This window comes from Sitophilus oryzae, unplaced genomic scaffold, assembly GCF_002938485.1.
Source record: "Sitophilus oryzae breed Bouriz unplaced genomic scaffold, Soryzae_2.0 scaffold_1191_pilon_pilon, whole genome shotgun sequence".
Taxonomy (NCBI): domain Eukaryota; kingdom Metazoa; phylum Arthropoda; class Insecta; order Coleoptera; family Curculionidae; genus Sitophilus; species Sitophilus oryzae.
In genome coordinates, this window is record NW_022145828.1 from 232,982 (window position 1) to 256,993 (window position 24,012).

Genomic DNA, 24,012 nt, shown 5'->3' on the forward strand with positions numbered 1-24,012 from the left:
AATATGGTGCCGGAATACAGTTCGGACCACCCTGTATAAGACAATACATACTAATTGAGACAGTTGGCTACACTGTGTTAGAGATTTTGGAATTAGCGATTGGTACTCATGCTAAAACAAATTTTCGATCAAAAAATGTTTATATAATCATGACTTATTTTCGTCGCAGTATCAAAACAAGCTTAGAAATTGAATCTAATCGGCGAAGTTTTTTTTAATCAAAACAGATTCGAATTTTTGAGCACAGTAATCTACTAAAATTTTTCAAACGATAATTTCCTTTTGCATCAGTATTGCCAACTATTTCATCATTGTAAAAATCACCTCGTAGTTTGTCTAGATGCAAGATATATAAACTTTCTTTTTGCGTATTTTAATTTTAATCCTAGGTATATCACCGAGTCACCTGCGTCTGTTCTTAGGCTGCGTGGACGTATCACTGTAAGAGTTCGTTAGTTTCAGTTTGAGCTGGCGAATTGTTCGTCATTTGTTGATCATGGACGAGTTGGCGGGCAGCGTGGCCGACCTCTGAGGAACGTTGAGGTAGGGCTTCAAGCTGGACCTCGTCGATTCCCTAACGTCAAAATAATGTAGACAAAAACAAACAAAAAGTGTGGTTTTAGATCAAAGATATAGAGGTGGAGAGAATGGGCTTCGGCGAGTGCGCATCCAAAAATTACCTTATGGCATGTTCGGTTTGGAGATATAGGGACATAGGAGATCAATAAGTAACAAAAACAGGCGATGACTTCTAATTTTTTTGAGTTTAATTTCGTCTTTTTTGAACTTATAGATAGATATAAACGACTTGTAATCTTCTGAACTATTTTTAGTAGCCCAACGTAGGGCGCCTGTTATGTTTGGTGCCCAACGTGGGACGCCTGTTACATTTGGTTATAAATATAACAGGCGCCCCAAATTTGATGATTTTTTGAAATCATCATGATGAAATAAAAAAATCAACTTGTTTAAAAACTTATGATAAATCAATAGATAACTGTAAAAATTATAAAAAATTTTCCTATAAAACTATAAAAAAGTATTTCTATATCAAATATACCCTACATCTATTCATCAAATAAGTACAAAGTTACACTTGCTGTTGTAACGTTTAAATACGTTAATAGATCGAAAAATAATTGTAAAAGATATAACATATAACAAATATCCTTAATATCTATTCATTTATTAAAATGTTGGACCGATATTTGAAGTTATTTCGTGTGAATCAATTACTCTTCTAAATAGCAGGGATTTATTTTGAAATTGTGAAGTGCCAGAAATCCGGTATTTGAATACATTTCATTCGCAAACTCTGTAGTGCAGAACTAGTTTCTTCTGATGTCAAGTTATATTTTAATTCCCGAGGACTAATCAATGTCAAAAAAAAGCTCGAGTCAAGGCTGTATTATACCTTTTTTACAACAGCTGAATGTTGATCAAGTAACTTCTGCCTTCCCTAATTTATCTTCTACTTTGGTTTGGTTTGGTTTCAAATTTCTACCGACATTTTGTTTTGCAATAAGTACTTTGCACTTTAAACATTAAATGGTACTAATTTTATTCTCGACTTAAGACAATCATGACTATTTCCAAAAAAAATCCCTTTGATCTAAGCGGCCGATTATTTTTGCGGAAATCGGGGCATCGGCAAAGTTTACAGAATAAAATATATCGGTGACCGACGTGGAAAAACGACACGCGCCATAGAAGTGTTATTGTCATTATCAGACAGAGTTACAAAGATTTAGCCATTTAGGATACGGCTTTAAATAGAAAATTGATTAAAATAAAAAATCCGATTAAAAAAAATCATGATTTTTTGAAATTGTGTTTAATAGTTAGTACATTTTGATATTTACCAATTTATGTCCAACGCACTCTTGCAGCGCCCCTTTATATTTCAAAACAAAAAGAAAACAACTGTACCATTTAAAAATTTGTTTATATTCTTGAAAATAAAAATACGATAAAGTAAATGGAATGCATCTAATATTTATATAGTTAACAAAATGCGTACCTAGAGTAAACAATGTAAAAAATAAATAGTAATAGTAAAGTCGTCTAATTAAATAAAAACTATGTTAAAAAACATATATATTCTATTGTCCCATATAGTAATTCTTAATTTTAATAGGCCAAAATGAAAATACAGCATATAAATCCATAAACATAGTCACTTATATTTCTAGGAAATATTCTGTAAAGATATTTATAATCCAATAGCTGCTCTACAATAAAGAAAATTGCCATCTCAAAAGTTCCAGTAAAATAAAATTCTTAGAACTGCCTATAGTGACTTTTAAATGGATTGTTATATACTGTATTATTAAGAAAATTCTACAAGTTCTAATCAGGCAACAAGCTATATTTGATTAATGCGCGAGCTGCCTATAAAAAGTGCCAAAAACAGACAACCCACAAGACAAATTATTATTGGTAAAAAAGTGCGAAAATCTTACAAATGCTATCTGTTTCCTAAAAGCCTGGCCTGTACTGTGCAGCATAATACTACTTGTATTTATTAAAGTACAAAAAGAATATCATATCACAATAAAAAAATTATTAGGAAAAAATTGCACCCTTAGTAGCTAGGAAGCCAGCGACCGTTTAGAGTTATTAATTATTATTTTAATTTAAAATACTACCACAGAAGATATATATGCCAAACCAAAACAAGTTCGCGACATAAAGGATAAATATATTATTCATATGTAACATTAAATAAGGCTAACAAAGAAGTCATACTATTTTTATAATCATGCATTAGAAACGGAGTCTATGTCATGGAATTACCTCCTTCTATACAAAATGATCGAAAAAAACAGCGTATAGTTGGCTTTGAAATGACGATCGATGATATTTATCATATAATTTTACATATAAAATGCCAGAGATCCTCATTTTCAAGTCTTCGCTGACGCCGTTTTTTTATCGTATGGTATATTGTGAGAAAACTGTAAAATAATAACTTATGTATTTTCTCAATAATTTTTTTTTGTTGTTTACAATATCTTTTTAAAAAGTTTGTAAATTATTAGAATGCATGGTTTAAAATAATATGTTTTATTTTCTGTTGTTTAGAAACCAATAAATATTTTTAAATTTCGCACGCCTCTAAATTAAATTAAAATGGAGGTAATTGCAGTACTATAGTAACTTTAAATATGTAAAAAAAAATATTGGCAATTTTTTTTAATTTTTACCTATTCAAATTTTTTAGGCATGCTAAAACCTTTTTTTCGATAACGCAATCATTTTTTGGCATACACTCTAACTAAGGGCTGGCAAAGGTTAGTTTTGGGTCGAGGTTTCCGTATGTAAGAAGAGTACAATGCGTTTATAATGTACTGAACAAAGAGGGAACAGTAAACACGTTGCCAAACGTATGAAATAAACCGAGAAACTGTGCACATTGCTAAGAGACGTGGAAGGGGATATAGCAGATTTGTCGCAGTCGACCGGTTGAACCAATCAGTAATCAGTACCTCTGTCAGTACTTAAAGTTCTAGGGAAAGGCGTACATCATGCGTTCATCTTCACGATTTAATTACGTCTCGTGATACTTAATTTGTTTATTTATTAACGAGTCGTTGTAATTTTCCCTATAGCTTAAAAATGTTTAAGTGTAAGTTAGAAACACTTGCATTTTTGGTAAAAATAAGTGGAATTGAGTTGGTGTTCGACAGTGGTCGCGCTATTAGACCTCTGAATTCAAAAATCGATATCTCGAAATCTATTGGAAATAACTGATTGTAGTTTTTCAAAAACTTTCTTCGCAGACAGTATGCAAAAATCTTTATAAATAAAAAAGTTACAAGATTGCTGAAAACTGCTACACACTAAAAGTAAATGGATGGGTTGTTTAAATTTTAGGATGGAAAAAAACCTTATCGAATTTTTCTTATGTAAACATACTGTAAATGATCCAATCTTCAAAATAAAAAAAGCTTCAAGATCTAAAGTGGTTCTTAAGTTATGGTGTGTTATGTGTAAAAAACTTGAGTTTTTAAATTATCGCGATTACTGATGTTTTCCCGTTATAAAAAATGGACACCCTAACGATATCCTTATAATTCCATTTCAGATGCTCAGAAACATATCTAATGATTTTATCTAGTTACCTTTGCGAAAAAAAGTCTTAAAAGTAAGCGGTTTGCAATCGTGATTTTACTTTACTTGATAGGGAAAAGCGTACAGGCAACAACGCAACAGCACACCGTCGCATTTCTCTCACTTCGACTTTATAAGATCCCTATGCGATTTACTTCCACACATGTAAATACCGACCCAAAAGTAATAGTTGCCAGCACGGTATAGTCACCAAAAGTGCATTTTAATATCTAGTGCTGGGAACATGTGCACCAATTTCTCATATATGACATAATAAATATGCAGGTTAAGGGTGCGACTCTTTCACAATTCATCTCTAAATAAAAGCACTATATACTGGTAGGAAAAAAGTATTACAGATCATTTAGATATAAGCATAAAAACTTTAATCAAATAATTACAAGCACAAACAGAATTTAAACCTTAAAAAAATATAATCAATATCGTAATACGTTTTTCTTAAGTTACCCTGTATAAAATTTTAAAAAAACTATCTATAATCAAGTACAAAACCACGCAACTATATCTAATCTACAGAGAAGCTCTAAAACCTCCTTCTAAGCAAATTGAGGGAAAAAGTATACAGGGTACAAATAAATAAGTTTGAAAAATATATATAATTTTTAAAAATTAATAGTATATCAAATAATCTGTGTAAGGCAACATGTTATATCACCCCTATTTTTCTGTACTTATTCATTTACATCCTGTAATAGTGTTTATACTATAAACTACTAGAAACTTGGTGCCATTTTGAGGAGTGTATGCATATAGATTGAGTAAATAAATATACATTCATTATTTAGGCAGATTGGCTTTTACAATTTTAAAAAATAGAAATAAGAAATTTATTTATAATTTTAAATTTATATTTGTTTAATAGATTCACATAAAACGTTCTTTAAACTTTCTGAACAATATTAACTGATATCAGACTCACCCTAGAACGGATATTAGATACAGGGTGGCCCATCGAAAACGTTCCGCAAGGCATAACGGCCAGGGTAATTTTTTTTTTCAGAAAATCCAAAAACACGTCAATTTTGTTTGTGAGGGGGGCAACTTTTGCCCCAAAAATGATTGCAAAATCTTCAACCCTCTAAGCGGGGGTGTCATCCCCCAACTTTTTTCAAATGGGAAGGGGAGTCAAGTGGCGCCGCAATGAAAAGAGCTTTTTAAAATCGGTAGAGTAATTGAGAAAATATGAAGGATTGAAATTTGAAAAGTTTACTGAAGCATTTATCAGAGTAAATAATAAGGATAAATTCCTTCGACCAATTTGCTTGTTTTTTCTTATTATTTCTAGATGTTTACGCATGTTTTCACTTGCCACAAGGTTGAACGATCAGGTGCGGTAGTTGCTAGATAGCTGTTCTGTGACTTGTGCGTTGAAGTTCTTCTCAATATCGTTAAACTTTTTAACAATTATGATGTACTCACTTGTAGAAAAAGTGGAAATAATCGAACTTTATTTTAAAAATAATGAATGTGGCAATCGGGTTGCGTAGATATTCAATGAACGCCATCCTGACAAACACCTTTATGGCAAAATTGTTCGCGAGTTAGTAGCAAAATTTCGTGAAACTGGTTCCGTTATGAATAAAAAGAGGCAGAGGGAAAATCCTGTAGTAAATGAAGCTATGGAGGTATTCGTATTGGGCCAAGTTGCCATGGATAGTACGCTGAGTACAAGAAAATTAGCCAATAAGACCGGCGCGGTGTGAATCGTACAAGTGTCCAAAGGATATTAAAAAAACACATGACACCCCCGCTCAAAGGGTTGAAGATTTTGCAATCATTTTTGGGGCTAAAGTTGTCCCCCTCACAAACAAAATTGACGTGTTTTTGGATTTTTTGAAAAAAGGAATACCCTAGCCGTTATGCCTTGCGGAACGTTTTCGATGGGCCTCCCTGTATATAACAGTGACGTAGTGTCGCAAGTATGTTGTACAGAGTATATGTGCGTTATCTCAATCATTTTTAATATCATTATGGCAAAAGCAGAATTTGAATCTTCACTAGATACTACCGATCATATTTAACGGATTATTGGGAAAATGTAACTGATCTTTCAGGATACCTATACTTAGGTGTCCTAGAAATAATTACACAGTATCAAAAAAATATCTATTCAACTGAAGCATCAGATATAAAGCATTATATTTAAGAAATGCAAGTTACCTATATCAAAATTTGACAGACCCTAGAACTTTCATCATTGAAACTTTTATCTAAAACCAATATTTACAGAATTTGCAAGTGTTATATCACAGAATATCAAATTCTGTAAATATTTTGGCTTTATTTCAAATACTACAAACGCATTTGTCGTAATTTTCGTAACTTTAGAACTGTAATGATCAAACTGAAGGTTATAGTCCGAATTTAAATTGCTTTTGTGTCAATGCAGTGCTTGAAAATATACAAATAAATGTCTAGCATCATCACTAATAATAATGTCTAGCACCATCACTACTCTAGAACCTTCAATTCAGTTACTTTTGCCCAATATCCCAAACGAACAACATCCAAGTTTCTACCATGCCTCGTTCCCTACTTGTTTCGCCATTGCGATCTCGTCGCTACCATCATCAGCAACCATATCATCAGCCAACTAGCTAACCGACCAAGCCAACTAGCAACGCCTCACCGATTCTCACTCTCACTCACCTAGGCGAGATCTTGGCCGAGTCCGTGGTGGAGTTGGCGTTGTTGGCCTTGAAGCCGCTGGCCTGGATCTTCCTGCTCAGTCGGGACACCCACTGCTTCTGTTCCTCGTTGGAGGACGCTAGCAAGAGCAATTCTTTGGCGTAGGAGGGGTCGTAATGGAGTTTGCAGGGGGGCACGTTGTCCTCCTTCTTATCCAGGTGGTCCTTGTGGATTTTTACGCGGCATCCTGAAAAAAAGACGTGAAAAAAATACAGTATGTGCCAAGTATTTTTTTTATAAAAGTAAATCGTATTTTAAGAATCTATTACGCTGTACTGTTCGGGTCGGGTAAAACGGGTGTGGTTGAAAGAAATATACATTATATTTCAGAAATCTGCCCAAGACTTATGCTTGATTTTCATACATCCGTTATCCGACGATACGACGATGCGATATTAATTTTATTGGTTAAATTTAAAGACTTCGATTGGTTAGAAACAGTTAACCAACCGAAGCCTTTAAATTCAACCAATAAAATTAATATCGTATCATCGTATCGTCGGATAACGGATGCATGAAAATCAAGCTTTAGCCCGATCCTGTCATGTTAAGCCACATCCAAAATTCCAAACACACGTGCTTTGATTAATACCTGATTAAGGTTTGCAGAGCTTCAACATTTGCCATAAAATAGCGAGCAATTTGTTACAAAACCATATAAATTATATATCATTGTAATCACAAAACTTCCATATATTTCCGTATTGTAACGGAATTTTAAATTATGTCTTATTTTCGAGAAAATTTAGTCCAAACATAAGGAATACTTTATTGATGTTTGACCATCAAAATCTTAAAAATAAAGAAGTTGTCTAAAAATGTGCTACAATATTATTACTACTACATAGATTAATTTCCTTCTTCATTTGTGTAAAAATGCCTAGCTAGTTTTACATAAAACGTTAAATTCCGAACGCTTATTTTGCTACATTTTCGGGCTAGTAAAATGGACTCTTAAGTTAGCGTCCCTTTTTTGCTGCTAAGGCTAATCTGGACGGGACCTCGCCCATATCATAGTCAAAGGCCTACCTAGGCTACTTGGCGAGTGTCTAAATGGACTCTTACTCACGAGATATCCGATCTAATCCAGCCTCGAACCGGCGTGAATGTGCAATGGGTATCAATAGATTTTACACTCTCGCCATGGAACAACAGCACGACAGATATTCCACACGGTCACCCGTCTATCCTCTTGCATCGTCTAACATCGCTTAACTTCGGTGATATATCGAGAACCGGTGTATTGAGGTAGCTGGGCCATTGCCCAGACTAACTGGATAGAATAAAATTGACTAATCTAATTATACCGACTTATGGTTCAGAAAAATACAATATACTGTTTATATCAGCGGTTTATAACAAACACCCTATTATATTTGGCGCCCAATGTAGGGCGTAGTATATTTGACGCCCAATGTAGGGCGTAGTATATTAGGCGCCCAACGTGGGGCGTAAAGTATATTTGGCGCCCAATTACGACCTCCCAAATGCAATGTTGTATACACTTCCCCAAAAAACGTGTATTATTTTTTACACAAACAATTAAAGAAATGAGTTTACACAATTGCCTCTTACAGATATTTTCTTTATTATTCAATTTTTGGCAAGCGTGCTACAACATTTTGCACTTGTATAATCATAACTTTTAGAAATAACAAAAAAAATCCAAATTTAATAAAATAAAGTTGATGGTATCTCAAAATCGAAAGAAAGATGGATGGCAAAGATTCCGATTCAGACTATTTTTTTTTAAAATTTAGCATAAAATTTGATTATCCAGAAGCACAATAAATAAACTTGTGAACTTGAACGAGAATTGGGTAATAACAGTTGAAAAAAAATGTGGTACTAATGAATATGAACCACCAGGTGATTTAAAAAATTATCTGAAAATACGAAGCACCTGGAAAAAATATCCACCAAGGTTATGAAGAAAGACTCATTATGGATGTGTATTGTACATAAGGGCAGAATATATCCAATATCTCAAAAGAAATCTGCATTGACTGTGAAATAGATTTAAGTATAGAATATAAATAGTATATTTATAAAATATGTGAGTATTTATTTTAGTGTATTTTGATGTTTTTTTTATCTTTTAAATCATTTATGGATAAATGTTTCTGAAAAAAGGAGTTGTTTTTGTTTGTACTGTCTTATACATAAAAGAATAGCATAGCGGTATGACAGAGTAGCATGTCCGCACATTAGCTGTTAAAGGTTAAATAAATTGAAAACTTACGTCGGCATTCCAGGGCCGGAGGCGGCCTGAACATGTGCCACATCTGTTTGGGACAAACCTCGCACGTGGTCGGCATATGATAGGAAATATTGAGGAATTCATGCCCCTTGTGGGACACAAACCCGGGCTGCTTGTCCTCGAAACTCCTTATGGACGAGTTGTCCAGCAATACATTGGGATCGTCCGCATTCTTCCTTGCTTCTCCCTCGCCCAAATAGAGCAGCTGGAATATCCGGGGAATGTCCCTGGAATCTGCCCTAATGACGTCACCCTGTGTGACCGAACGCACGTGAAACACTTTACTGTAAATAAAAATAACGATTTTAATATGTAATAATTTCGAGGTAACTTGGCGCTGTTTTTTTTATTTTTCTGTATTAAGGATCAATACGATAGCACTTACGACAAATCCAAAACGATAACGGGATCGGTGTTCTGCTTATCACCTTCTGAATTGTAGAAGATGATTTTTCTGCTCGATACCACGACGTACTGCTTCTTCCAGCCGTGCCTTCTCACGTTCACTTTCGAAGGTATCGATAACCAGCCCTCGAAAACGTGATCCGACTCACCTACAAAAAATTTAATTATTGAGAACCTTAGAGCATATTATAACTAGACACTTCTCGTAGTAAAGTACCTTGTAACCAACATGACTCGTTATATGACCTCACGTGAGGAAGTAAATATACTATTTTTATTCCAATTTTATTCAATATAAGACTATAACATTTGAGTAAAGAGTAGCGGTTTTTAGTTCAAACCTGGCGTTTTCAAACGCCCAATTTAAAAAAATAAATAAAATTTAATTCTTAAAAAAAAATTACAAACATATCAGTTACTAGACATATTTTTGCGTCCGCCTTTTGTAATCAACATACATACATAATAATTTTTTCTACAGGGTCGCTGTTATGTATGGAAACGGTCGATTATTAGGTAAAATATAAGAGGTACCGCAAAAAGTTAAATACAAAAGTTATAGGATTTTTAAATATCTATTAGCGAGTAATAAATTTAAGTATACAGGGTCGGTCATAAAGTCGTGGTACATAAAAGTTACAATTTTTTAAATAGAATTCCCTGTATATTATGGCATATTTCAATTCTTTCTTCAATTCTAAGCAAAAATTGAAATGCACATAATGTACCTCAAACCAACCGTTTCCGAGTTATTGACTTTTGAACATATCGTTTACACAATTTGATTTAATTAATTTCGATATGTTTAGTTTCATTTAATGATGCCACTGTGATACTGTTGTAATGAGTTTTTAAATGCCTATTAGCTACTAGTAAATTTAAGTATACAGCGTCGGTCATAAAGTTGTAGCACATCAAACTTTATTTTTTTTAAATGAAACCACCTGTATATTATTGCATATTTCAATGCTTCCTTCAATTTTAAGCAATAATCGTAATACACAATGTACATAAATTGAAGAATTGAAATGTTAAGAAAAGATTTTGTAATTTCCACTTGATATAATCTCATTTTATACATCTAAAAATGCTAACTTGAGAACTAATGTCAAATATTATTAAGTATCACAGTTTCCGCAGAATGGCATCGTTAAAAGAAACTGAACATATCAAAATTAATTAAATCAAATTGTTTAAGTGATATTTTCAAAAGTCAATAACTCGAAAACGGTTGGTTTCAGGTACATTGTGTGTATTTGGATTTTTTCTTAGAATTGAAGGAAGAATTGAAATATGCAGTGGTATACAGGGGGTTCTATTTAAAAAAATGAAACTTTGATGTACCACGACTTTATGACCGACCCTGTGTACTTAAATGTATTAGTCGCTATTAGATATTTAAATATCCTATAACTTTTGTATTCAACTTTTTGCGGTACCTCCTATATTTTACCTGATAATCGACCGTTTCCATACATAACAGCGACCCTGTATATTACTCTTATTTTGTGGATTTAGAAGCCCAAAAGATTTTTTTTTAAATAAAATCAGTCTAGTGTCCATCATAACCGAATTTTAACCCTTTTTTAAACATTTTTTTTAATTAATACTATTAGGACTATTAGGATTATACAAGTTTTAAACCAATTTTCAAAATCAAAGCGCATGAAAAAAGTTTGGAGAAGATCATGAATATAATGTGTCTAAAGAAAAAATATATGACAATGACACTTGTCTGTCATTTTAATTCAGAAGTCAATGGTTCTTCTCTATCAAATTACCAGATGTCAATAAAACCGCTTTATAAATCAAAATATTCAAATAAGTGAGGTTAGTATATCTAACATACCATCGTTATCTGCCGAACTTAACGAAGCAGTCTCGCTATTCATCGCAGCAAGTTTCATCTGGAGCTGTTCGATTTCCGCGTCTTTACTATCCAACTCCATTTGTAACCTCTGCCTAGAAGCCATCTCTTCGTTACATTGTATCTGGAAAACAAAAACCATTAACACACCTTAAACCACAAAATAAAATCCACTCACATTCAGGTCTTGTATATTTTTCTGGTAACTGGCGATCATTTGGTTGTATTTCTCCTTCTCCTGACTCAATTCTTGTTGTAACTTCTTCAAGTCTTTTTCTTTCCTCCTCAAATTCGTGCTGGACACTTTGGTTTTGCCTTGCTTCTCGATAAAGTCTTTCCTGTTCATGATTTCGTGCAGCTTGTTGACAGCCTGCTGTTTCAACATGCACTCGTTGTGTAATTTCGTTTTTAACTTATCAATTTCTTCGTTATTGAACGCTTTTCTGTTAAATTCTTCTTGAAGTTGTTTCAACTGCCTGGAGATATCTTCTTTCTCTTTCTGCAATTGGTCGTTCAGCCTTTTTAAGTCAGCTTCGCGCTCTCTCATGGCATTCAAGAGCGATTCTTTGGTATTAACGTCATTTTTGTGCTTGCTTATCAAGTCCTTTAATTCCAATTCCTTCATGGTCTTTTCCTTTTCAAGATCAGCGACTGTTTCTTCAGCTATGGACCTTGCCAAAGCCTCTGAGTCGGCTCTGGCTAGAGCCAATTGGCACTGGTGTTTCAATGAGCCACATTCTTCCTCCATCTCCTTGTTGAGGCGGACTTTTTCGTCAATCTCCTCTTTGAGTTCCTGAGTTTGAGTTTTGTAGAGTGTGGAGAAGTATTGCTCGGTTTCTAAAGAGTCTTGGAGCTCCTTAATTTGGAGTTGTTCCATCTGCCATTGGCGTTTGCTTTTGTATAATTCTTCTTCCAGAATTTTTTTAGATTCCTAGAAATATAATGATGTAAGTATATATATGATGAAAAAAGAACGGACCAATTAACAATGATTGAAATAGTAGGTCATATTGTTTTAGAGGGTTATTTGAGTTATACAGGGTTGTTCACCACAAATGACACGGAATATTGTAGCTAAACGAATTATTTTTATAAATTGTAAGTTTTGGGTTCATTGAAGAACTATTAGAGCTACAATTTAAAAATATTTTACAACATAGAGAGTGTCCTAAATACATAAAAAATATCAAAGTTGTATTTTTTTTTAAATGGAACACCCTGTATATTATTACATTTTTAGTTTCTACGATTAAAATAAAAGTAAATTTGATGACGGTTTATCACACTTAAACCTTACCGTTTTTGAAATATTTTCAATTTTGTGAAACTGCAGTAAAAATGTTAAGGCTTCATTTCTCCAAGGGTATCAAAGTTTTTAATACTAAATATTTATTGATCAGTTATTGTGTTGCAATAATAAAAATAATACTACCTCATACAGAGTGTCCAAAATTTTATTTTAAATAATTTCTAGCTTTAAACGGCAATACCTTGTTTAATTTAAATGGAACGCCCTGTATATTTTAGGAGAATCAGATGCACAATTTAATTGTCTGTCAAATTGTGTTATACCATTTTTACCTATCCCTTCAAGTTTTTGTAGAAAATGCATTTTCTTATAATTTAGACCTCATTTATCAATATACCCATGGAATATTGACATTTTAGACTGTTTTTAAAGCAACAAATGTACAAAATGTACAGGCTAGTAATATTATCGTTTTTAGCAAAAAGATAATATTACTAGCCCATTTGTATGTAAAAAGAAATTTATATAAATCTTTATAAAAAAGTATACAATTAATTAATTATACCACCCAAATACTAATTAATTACATACTTAATTGTGTTCGTTAATAAATTATTCTAAATAAATGTGGATTTGAATCAGAAATCAATGTAATAATAAGTTATGAAAACGAACGTCTCTGTTATAAATAAGCATTTGTCAAAAAACGAAATATCATTTCTGTCTAATACACATACAAAATCAGTTTTTTAATATTTGGAGCAATTATTGTTAATAAACGCGCAAACAATGTAGTTTGAATACTGGAATCATATTAATTGGTCCTCTTTAATAAATATTTAAACAGTTTTTTTTAGTTTTTTAATTAAATAAACGAACTATATCGACAATATTAGTATCTGTACTCTTTAAAAATTTGGTACATCCTTAAAAATAATCTAAAATGTCAGTATTCCATGGGTATATTGATAAATGAGTTCTAAATTACAAGAAAATGCATTTTCTACGGAAACTTCAAGAGATTGGTAAAAAAATGGTATAATACAGTGTGATAGACAATTAAATTGTGCATCTGATTCTTGTAAAATATACAGGGTGTTCCATTTAAATTAAACAAGTGATAGCTTTGCCGTTTAAAGCTAGTAATTATTTAAAATAATTTTTTAGACAGTCTGTATAAGGTAGTATAATTTTTATTATTGCAACACAAAATTCAGTAAATAGAAATACTTCAGCACAATATTTGGTTTTAAAAACTTAAATACGCTTAGAGGAATGAAGCATTAAAATTATTACTGTATTTTGACAAAAACCTAAATATTTCAAAAACGGCAAGAGAGAGAGAGAGAGAGAGAGAGAGAGAGAGAGAGAGAGAGATTCTTTATTGTGTCTTGAGAAACTTAGTTTAAATTAATAGTCGAAAAAAGGACTATGGATCTCTGACAGTAGAAGACAGAGAGAGAATTACATTGAAGCTCATGTTACCTGTAAATGAGTGATGTCAGTGCTCAACTGACTCTCCTTCACCTTGAGCTTGTTCAGTTCGTTCAAATTGTGCGATATCTCCGACTGGAGCACCGTTTTCTTCTGTTGTTCCTGCTCGACCTGCGACTGGAGCACCTTGCTCTTTTCCAGTTCCTGCCTGTGCTCGCCTTCCAACTTCTGCAATCGCTGCTGGATCTGCCGGTAGTCCACCGACAGCATCAGCATTTGGCGCTCCTTTTCTTGCGAGTTCAAGTCCGCTTTCTGTCTGGCGCTCTTTTCTTCATTCAGTTTAGTTTGCAAAGCTAGAAAATGTTCATGATTGTTTGTTTTTTTGTTAGGAAATTAGGCATTGTGAAATGATTATTATCTTAAGATTATCATATTGTGTAAAAATGATTATTTATCTGAGTTTATATTTATTTTTTTTAAATAGAAGTAAACAAAAATAACAGACGGCAAAGTAATTATTTGAGAAGAAATATATTACTAAAATACGGTATGATTAGCGATGAGCTAGAGTGGTCTTAATCTTGCACAAAAAGCATGTAAAATTAAAATAAATAATCAACAAATTATAAATAATACTATTAATAATAAGTATATTACCAGTAATAATTCTTCCCATAAGATCTGCGTGAAAAATTAAAAATTCAATTAATTAAAAAATCGTCTTTAAACGCGTGCAATGATAATGTCAAGGTTGATGAGATGCAACGATTTAAACCGCAACGTGTATTGCTGGTTGAGGACTATTTGAGGGCAATGTTGAAGCGCCATCTCTTAGCGAAGTAAAAAAGGTAATCAGACGGCAGAATTTACTGGTAGATGGCAGAAGGGTATAGAAAATTACAGATAATTTTAGAACATTCCAGAAACAGTAGCTAGGATATATAAAAAGCAGCGTTCGGCAGTTGAGTCAGTTATAGGATAGTGCTCTGAATAGAAAAATTGTGAACTATTTGCCGAAGGTGCTAGAAAATTAAGTAATAGTAGTTGCATAGTTAATCAGTTGTGTAAATTGTGTATACAGTGAAAAAAATAAATTCGTTAAGTATAAATCAGTAGACCCACGGAATCCGTAACAATAATAACGATTTTTTCAATTTGTGTAGTAAACAAATAGTTAGATAGTCATTCATGTAATTAATTGGCTGAAAATTATATATGTGATTTTTAACCATTCAGTTTGTGCCTAAAAAGATTGCTACAAACATTTTAATCAGGTAACAAGTTAGATTAAAATATCATAAAAAAATTAAAGAGAAAAAAGACACTTTTCACAGCTAGTTTTGTATGTCTAGGTACCTACTTAAAAAAATTGGCGCCGGGAGGCACGTATAGCCGCCCATACTAAAATATGTTAATATCTCGAAAACTGCGACTTTGACTGATTTTGATGTTATTACAAATTTTGTTGCAAATATTATTCCTAATCTTAATTTGAAAACCGCGTTTCGCTAGCTACTGTACTTTTGGAGTTACAATTTTTTTAAATTTTTAACCCTCTCCTATACCCCCTTACTAACCCCCCACCACCACCAAAAACTAATGGCCAGATTCTCGGGTGCCACAGTATTTTTGTGCCAAATTTGGTTAAAATCGGTTCAGCGGTTATTATCATACCTATTGGTATGGTCGGCTAAAAAATTAGATTGCACCTTTTAGAATCCTCATATGCATTTTTACCAAGAACTAACATTTAGAACAATTTTATCAATTGCAAAAAATAGTTAATCCTTGAATAATAATTAGTAATCATTTGGCTTAGTCCTTTGAAATGATTAATTTATTATATTTAATAAAGTATATTTTCTGATGCCCAATAACTGAAATAAATAACCAGAAGAATTAAAACCATCTATTTTAAACGAATTTAAACCAGTAAAAAAAGTCTAAACTTACCTTTTACCACTTCCATGTTAGCCTCTTCCCTATTCATCATCCTGCTCTTCTCAGTCTCCTCGTGAGCTTCAACCTCCTGCCTGTACATCGTCTGAGCCGTCCTCAGTTCAGAACTCAGTCCAGCATTCTCTTTTTCCAAAAACGACACCCTTTCGTTAAGTTGGTGATTATCAGCCGAAGTCTTAGCCTCCTTTTCCTTCACACTATCCAACTCCTTGTTTGCTGAAGATAGTTTGTTTTCCAGCATAGCTTGATGATCGGTGACTTGAGCTAGAGCATTCTTGGAGTCCGTCAATTGCTCTTGTAACTGTACTACTTCGCTTTGTAAAGAGTCTTTTTGGTTTTGAACCGATTGCAAGAGAGTTTGAAACTCGGTAACTTTCATTTCAGTACTAGACTTCGCCATGGTGAGTTCATTGATCTGTTTTCGAAGTCTCTGACAATTTTCAGTTTCAACTTTCAGTTTTTCCTGCATCTCACTAATTTGTTTTTCTAACGTGTGAATTTTATCGTTGTGCTGTTGGTTGTTGTTCATTTCTTTGGTCCTCCTGTTCTGTTCATCCTCAAACTTTTGTTTAGCATCCGCCAGCAATTTTTCGGTATTCTTTCTCAAGTCACTCTCACACTCAGCCTTCCTCTGCATCTCTTTGCAATTGTGCTTAAGTACAGTGACTTCTTTCTCGTACTGTGACAGTTCTTGTCTTAAATCGCCCTCTTTTTGAGCCAATGTGTCCAGTTGAGCGATGAGTATTCGTTGCTTGGCCTCGAGAGTCTCCACGTTGTTCTTTTCTTGTTCCAGTTGAGCTTCGAGCTTGGCGAGTTGAGCGGTGGTGTCTTTGTCATTGTAGATGTGGTTAGAGGTGGTTTTGCCACCGTCAACGACCGTTTGAGTGGATAGGAGTTGGTAGTCGGAGTTGTAGGTGAATCCGATGAAGGGTAGATGGTTTCCGACGAATGTGTTTGGAACAGGAAATATCTGAAAAGGACATTGTAACATATATCTCTGTTTTTTCCTCAGTTAAGATTTTGACAAACGATGACAGAAGAAAAGCAGATGACGTCTCGTACCAATCTGTTTATTTTACTAAACAAAGTTTCTAATATTTTTTAAGTTAACTATGGATGGGTTTAAATATAAATCCGTCATGCGTCGTCTGTTGTTGTTTTTAACCAGTTTTATTGGTTTATTTCAAAAATGACAGATCATATTTCAATTTTATTGGTTTGACGGAACGATGAACGACAAACGGAGTCTTGCCAAATTATAGGTTATAATTTTTTTGTCAAATTATGTCAAATACACTGCGTTTTGGATGATGATGTATTTTGATTCGTGTTATTAAGTGTGTTTTGTGTCTTTTGAAGTCAAGTGGAGGAAAAATCGAGGGGAAATTAACTGTAGACCCAGAGCACAGTTTATAGTTAATACTCGCTGCCCAGGCAGAAAGTCTTATACACAAAAAATAAAGTTACCATCAATGAAGTTTGTATACCATCTCGTCGTAGATAAGTGCATCTCGTATATATACTACAAGGATCGTACTAAACATATATAGTCTGTGAAACGTATAACTTTGAATTTGACAGTTCCCGCGCGCTTTTCTAGTGTTATTTTTATTAGGTTAGCAACTTGCGGCCATGCACGCCGTCTCTAATAGAACAGCCTCGGAACGAGATTTATGACGTCACGCTAGTTAGATACTACGGATTAATAAATATGTTGTAAAATACATGAAAAACATAATTATTCCTCGTATTTTTGGTTTGTATTTTAAAAATGATATAGTTTACATGAAATATACATAATATACAGTTAATAAATGTTTTAATAATATTAATTCATTATTATTTATTGTTTTTGTTTATTTTTAATATTTTGTTTATTTTTTAAAATTATTATTCTTAACACTAAAACATCTACATTGACTATGGCTGAAATTGTACTCCATCCTAACCTAAATCCCAAGAAAACAAAAATTTTAGAATAATTTTACATATAAAATGACAGCGATCTTTATTTTATAGCCATCGCTGACGCCTTTTTTCTATGATATTGTATTATTTACAAATATAATTTTTCGAACATTGGTACTTGCAAAATATACATATAAATTTTGTGAATGCAAATAATAATACATCACTATTTATAGATATTCAATGTTTTTTGTTAAATTAGATCGATTTTCAAACCCCAAAATTTAAAATATATTTTACATTTTACCCATTATCTTACGTACCTATTCATTATTTGTATATTGTAAAACATTTGCTGCATTTGTATGGTTTATAATTTATTTGCCAAAGTATTTATTACTATAAATAGGTATATATATTGTATTTATTAACTGTATATTATATATATTTCATGTAAACTATATCATTTTTAAAATACAAACCAAAAATACGAGGAATAATTATGTTTTCCATGTATTTTACAACATATTTATTAATCCTTAGTATCTAACTAGCGTGACGTCATAAATCTCGCTCCGAGGCTGTTCTATTAGAGACGGCATTGGTTTGATATTTAGAAATGTCATACGCTGATGACATTTTACTTTTGGCAATTATGACATTTCGGGTTGATTTTTGCAAGAAGAGGAAGAACTGTCACTTGTTTTATTATTTTCCTTTTCTATTTCACGAAAGTAAAAAAAGTAAAAAAAGTAAAAGAGTTACCTATCTGATTCGTTCAGGCACTCAATTTAAAGAATATCAGTAACTTTTTTGACAGAGGGATTTTATATTTGCCATATTGGTAAAAAATAACGGTCAAAATTCAAAGTTATTCATTTTATAGACTATACTACTGGAGTAGCTGTAAAATATCGACATCACACGATAGGTAAATAATGAATTTTAGTACTGCCAGAGGTACTGCAGAAAAATAATGTCAAAAGGTACTGATTTAAAAAAATTAAGATTAAAGTTAATTAATCAACCTTTAAGGTATAAAATTTATTTATTTTTATTTATTATCAACAGGTATAAAAAACGATTTATTTTAGGTATAGGAACATGTATACTCAAAAAATAACGAATTGGCAAACCTTTTCACCAGTGAAATAAAGAAGTGGGTTTCCATTTGAAAAAAATGATTTATGTTAATTTTTTTGTCGTTCAATTCCATGACAGCTACCGCCATTATTATATGACATTTGAACAATTTAATTTTTGAAATAGATAGCTACATGTCTTCTCTTTGTCACAGTGGCTGTGGTAATCAATAAATTTGACTTCTAGGCTATATAATTTTTTTAGACAGGCAGCTTTTTTCGTCCAAAAATTTTAAATATTTTTTTTCTCAAAAACGGTTAATGTCAGGTATAGAGTGTTTAACATCAATATTCATAAAATTTTAAAGATAATTTAAGTATGTAATAAAAAATGGGTGTACCCATTTAAAATAAGAAAGTTGCTGTGAACATCCGGTATTTCCGGAAGTGCCGCCATATTGAAAATATTTTTAATCGATAGATTACGTTGTAAGACAATCATATGCAAAAATATCTAGATATTGTAGTTCACTAGAAACTTCTAATGCACGCTCAGCCTGGGACACCCTGTATATGATCTAAAGATAATATACACTGCTGGCAAAGGAACATTAGCAATAGGTTTTCAATGCGATAAAAAAAGATGGTAAGGCTGCAAAATACACTGCAGTGCAACAGAGACGGATAGTGTCTTTTCCCTACCATCGTATAGGGGAAGTGATCATAGAAGTGATACGACGAGAGAGCCTCTGCAAGAGGGGGCGCCGGGCGGGTCTTTAAGACGCTTGTGTGGGGGCTACCGCCTACTAATAGAATAGAATCGAAAAAATAGAAACAGGACGTTGTTGCCATTCTATTAAATCGAAATTATATTGGCTTATCCCAAATCCTAAATCTTCTAATCCCATTATCTTGCCTGCTTAATGAAATATTAAATAAAGTACGAAACAATTTTAAGAATGTTTTCTCTAGGCACATAATTTCTTTCTAAAACGAAAAGTAACATGCAAAACTTTGAAATCATTTCTAAAATAGCAAGTGCAATTCTATGAAATGGCAACACTGTACGATCTTCCTAGCAGTCGCCCCGACACCGTCGGTCGGCGGCGGCGGTGGCAAAGGAATTAGGCCGAAAAAACTTTATAAGAAGTAGCCGAACAGGGTTTGTTAGATTATAATTCCATACGAGAACAAAATTCTCGGTAGATCTTCAACAAAAATCCAAAGTACAGAAACAAAATAAAATATAATATTTAAGTCCAATATTAGCATTCCTATGTGTCGTAATAATAGATCACTCAATAAAATAATGGCGATAAATAAAGGGCAGGGGGATGGGTATCATGAGTGGATGGGAGGTGGCGGAATTTCCAAAATTTGTTATCTTATTGGAGTTTGTCTAAGTAGACAGTCGTAGTGAAGTGGAAACGGGGAAGTTGTTGTCCATCTCTGTTTAAGCATAGACTTTTTATAGGCGTTTCATTCCAATGCATGTAATTCCTATGCCTAGAGATCTATTGCCGGGCCTGTATACCTTACAGGTACCAAAAATTCTTGTAAATTTGATTAAACAAAAAATAAATAAATCTACTTACTTCTTCTGGCGTATCATCTTTCTCGTAATCATCAAAATTCCTCGTATCATCGTCGCTAGCCAGCTCGGGCACCACAGGCGGCACGGCATCTCTGAGATTATCAAATGTCCAGCCCTCTCCATTGATGAAAAACGGGTTGTTTTTGATCTCGTCCACGCTGTTCCTACCCAAGCGCACGGTCCGGTCGCACAGAAGACCCTGTATGAGGGATTTGGCCTCGTTAGAGATCTCGATTTCGACGGGGAAGATGAGGTTGCTCTCGTGGTACATGATTTTGTTGTAGGTGCCCAGGAGGCTGTCGGCGTAGAAGGGTGTTTCGCCTACCAGCATTTCGTAGACGAAGATGCCTACCGACCACCAGTCACACTCTCGGCCGTATATTCCTGAGGAAAAAAAATGGGAAATAGTAATAATAAATAGTAAAATGTATAAAGAGGGATCGCCCCTTCATTATACGTTGCAATTAGTGTTGTAATACAGAGAATGTCCCCATTAATGACAAAGGAACGTTAATGATCATTGTGCGGGAATGTCCACTTATCTTCATTCTTGAGCACAAGCGAGCATGTACCGTATGATCGAGAAAAAACGGCGTAAGCGATGGCCATTGCAGTGCTTTCCATAAAATCAATAAAATAAAAAATATGCGAAATAATATACATGTACTGATTTCTATCGAAAATCGACAACTATGAAACTGTGATCCCTTCCCTGACACAAACTATACTTTGTGAGACAGGAAACTGTAGAGAGAAACAAGCCCTATAACATAGGATACAACATTTTAATGAATAGTGCTTTCCATAAAATCAATAAAATGAAAAATATACGAAATAATATACGTGTACTGATTCCTTTTGAAAATCGACAACTATGAAACTATGAAACTATGATCCCTTCCCCGACACAAACGATACATTGTGAGACAAGAAATTGTAGAGAGAAACAAGCCCTATAACATAGGATACAACATTTTAATGAACAGTGCTTTGCATAAAATCAATAAAATGAAAAATATACGAAATAATATACATGTACTGATTTCTTTCAAAAATCGACAACTATGAAACTATAAACTCTTCCCGGACACAAACGGTACATTGTGAGACAGGAAAAAAAAATTAGTAAGCTGGAAAAAAAATAAAGACCTTAACCCCCTGTAGCTACAAAACAATGCAGAATGGGACCTAAGTTGATATAAAAAATAACTCTTTTTTTACATATGTGAGGAAGCTCCCTACGAGTGATGGCACATGTTTTTTGAAACACCCTGTATAACATTATAAACAAAATCTGTTTAGAATTTCATATGGATTTCGAAAATCAAAAAATATGTACGTATGTAGGGTGTTCAATTTAAAATATGCAAATTGACCAGTCACTTACGGATAAACAAGAAGTACCAAACACTGAAAAATATTTTAAGAAAGAATAGCCAGAAATAACCTTAACTTTAACATTCAAATAAAAATTAAATATACAAAAACTTTTTTTTAAACAACCAGTTATATGAAAAGCATTGTATATTTTTATTTTCATATTTCAAACAAAAAATATGAAAGGCATTTTAAAAATATAAATTCCTTAAAAAATACTTTAAATAACCCAAAACAAAAAATTAGAAAGAACAATCAAGTCTTTTTTAAGCAGATTATCTCATGTGTATTTTATTATGATTTTAATACTGAGATTAAATTCATTCACCTTTAAAACTATTTTATCTAAACACTAAAATTCCTATTCATTTCAGCCTAATTTTGAATCTTAACTGACATTAGTCACTTTTTAAATATTTTCTAAATAATAAACAAATTCGAACAAAGCACTTTTTATCTACCCTTCTAGCATGTAAATATTTAAATTATTATGATTATTACCTTTTCCATGGCTCTGTAACACTTCTGGCGATATATAATCAGGCGTGCCAACAACATTATTCGACCTGACAAGACCATCAGAATCCATTCTCATACAAGTACCAAAATCAGCCAATTTTAAATGGCCATGCTTGTCTAAAAGCATGTTATCAGGCTTAACATCTCTATGAACAAATCCCATCGAATGTATTACATCAAGAGCTAACACAACCTAAAAAATTAGATTTTGTGTTAAAAAATACAATTATATATTAAAATTCTGTACCTCCATAGTGTAAAACTTGGCCCACGTCTCCGGTATCTCATAATTCGACATTAAATTAACAATATCACCCCCTGGCATATAATCCATAACCATATATAGATGTTTAGCGTCTTGAAAGGCAAAATGAAGCTGCACAATCCACTCAGACTTAGCGTGAGCCATTATATGTCGCTCTTCCCAGAAGAAAGCCGAATCGGAACGTTTTATAAGATCAGCTTTGCTCAATCTTTTCATGGCGTATACCTGTCTGGTATATTTATGGCGAACTAACTGTACTTTACCGAAAGCACCCCTTCCTATTACTTTAATATGCTCAAAATCGTCTGTCTTCATTCGAAGCTTAATTATATCACTCGCTATTTCATCATCTGAAAATAAACATGAATTTTCAATAAACTTATATCAGTAATCTTAGAAAACACACCTATTTTTGATTAAGATATGTTCAAATATTAAGTTTGATTTATAAATTGCATTAAGTAAATACCAATTATCTCTTTAGTAATCAAAATATAAGTAGGAATTAATAGTTACATTAAAAATAAACTTATCATATATAGTCGCTTACATCTATGTAAATATACTTCAATATTTTTCAGTTTCTTAATGGCAGGATGATCACAATCGGTGTAGAGAGCTTGAACGGTGTCTAGAAGGGAATCGATGTTGCCTTTGCCCTGTGAGTCTTTTATTCTGTTCTCGAGCTGGTTGAGCCTCCTTCGGCGATCTTCGTCCACAACTCCGTCCATTTTTAGCGATATAAACTTCAGTACTCACCAAAATATTGTTATTTTCTCATTAAACCTCTGAAAGAAAAGACAGATGATAAGTGACTACACTTCCACAAGTTATAGCGAATATAAGAGGTTAAAACAGAAAATTAGTAAGCTGGAAATAGTCTCACGAACTTCCAGAATCAGATTAGTTTTAAAGGAACGTACATTTTCTGTTAGTATCTCCCTTTGAACTTCTTTGTTGCAATATAATGGCGAAACGGACTTACAAGCACATAACGTCTTAATTTAACTAAAACTGAACGTACAAATTTCCATTTAAACTAATATCTGAACCGGCCTAACGTCTAAATGTTAGAAATACATGGTAAAAACATTTTATTTAAATAATGTAAGAGAGATTTACAGCCATATTATTTTATTAATCATCATCAAAAAGTCAAAATGTGACATGACATAACCGACTTTTAACTGAAATATTTTGTTTTAATCCAAGATCTTTCAAAATATTTGTATATGATTTGAGAAATTTAAAATTAAACCATATCTTAAATT

General features: G+C 32.9%; 1 protein-coding gene across 2 annotated transcripts; it reads right to left on the minus strand.

Annotated features, from left to right (window-relative positions):
- LOC115891728 (rho-associated protein kinase 1) lies at positions 1 to 23,898 on the minus strand. Of its 2 annotated transcripts, XM_030912269.1 has the most exons (13): positions 23,665 to 23,898; positions 23,292 to 23,529; positions 22,724 to 23,091; positions 22,459 to 22,669; positions 20,582 to 20,964; positions 15,991 to 16,966; positions 14,089 to 14,390; positions 11,533 to 12,285; positions 11,337 to 11,478; positions 9,468 to 9,636; positions 9,065 to 9,366; positions 6,784 to 7,009; positions 484 to 574 (listed from the first exon to the last, which is right to left on the minus strand). In XM_030912269.1, the coding sequence occupies exons 2-13, from the start codon at positions 23,470 to 23,472 to the stop codon at positions 484 to 486; spliced, it is 4,104 nt and encodes a 1,367-aa protein (XP_030768129.1). In that variant the 5' UTR covers positions 23,473 to 23,529; positions 23,665 to 23,898. The 2 variants fall into 2 exon arrangements, with proteins under 2 accessions (XP_030768130.1, XP_030768129.1); XM_030912270.1 differs by lacking the exon at positions 23,665 to 23,898 and having other exon boundaries at positions 1 to 574; positions 23,292 to 23,472.
- Between the last annotated feature and the right edge of the window lie 114 nt (positions 23,899 to 24,012).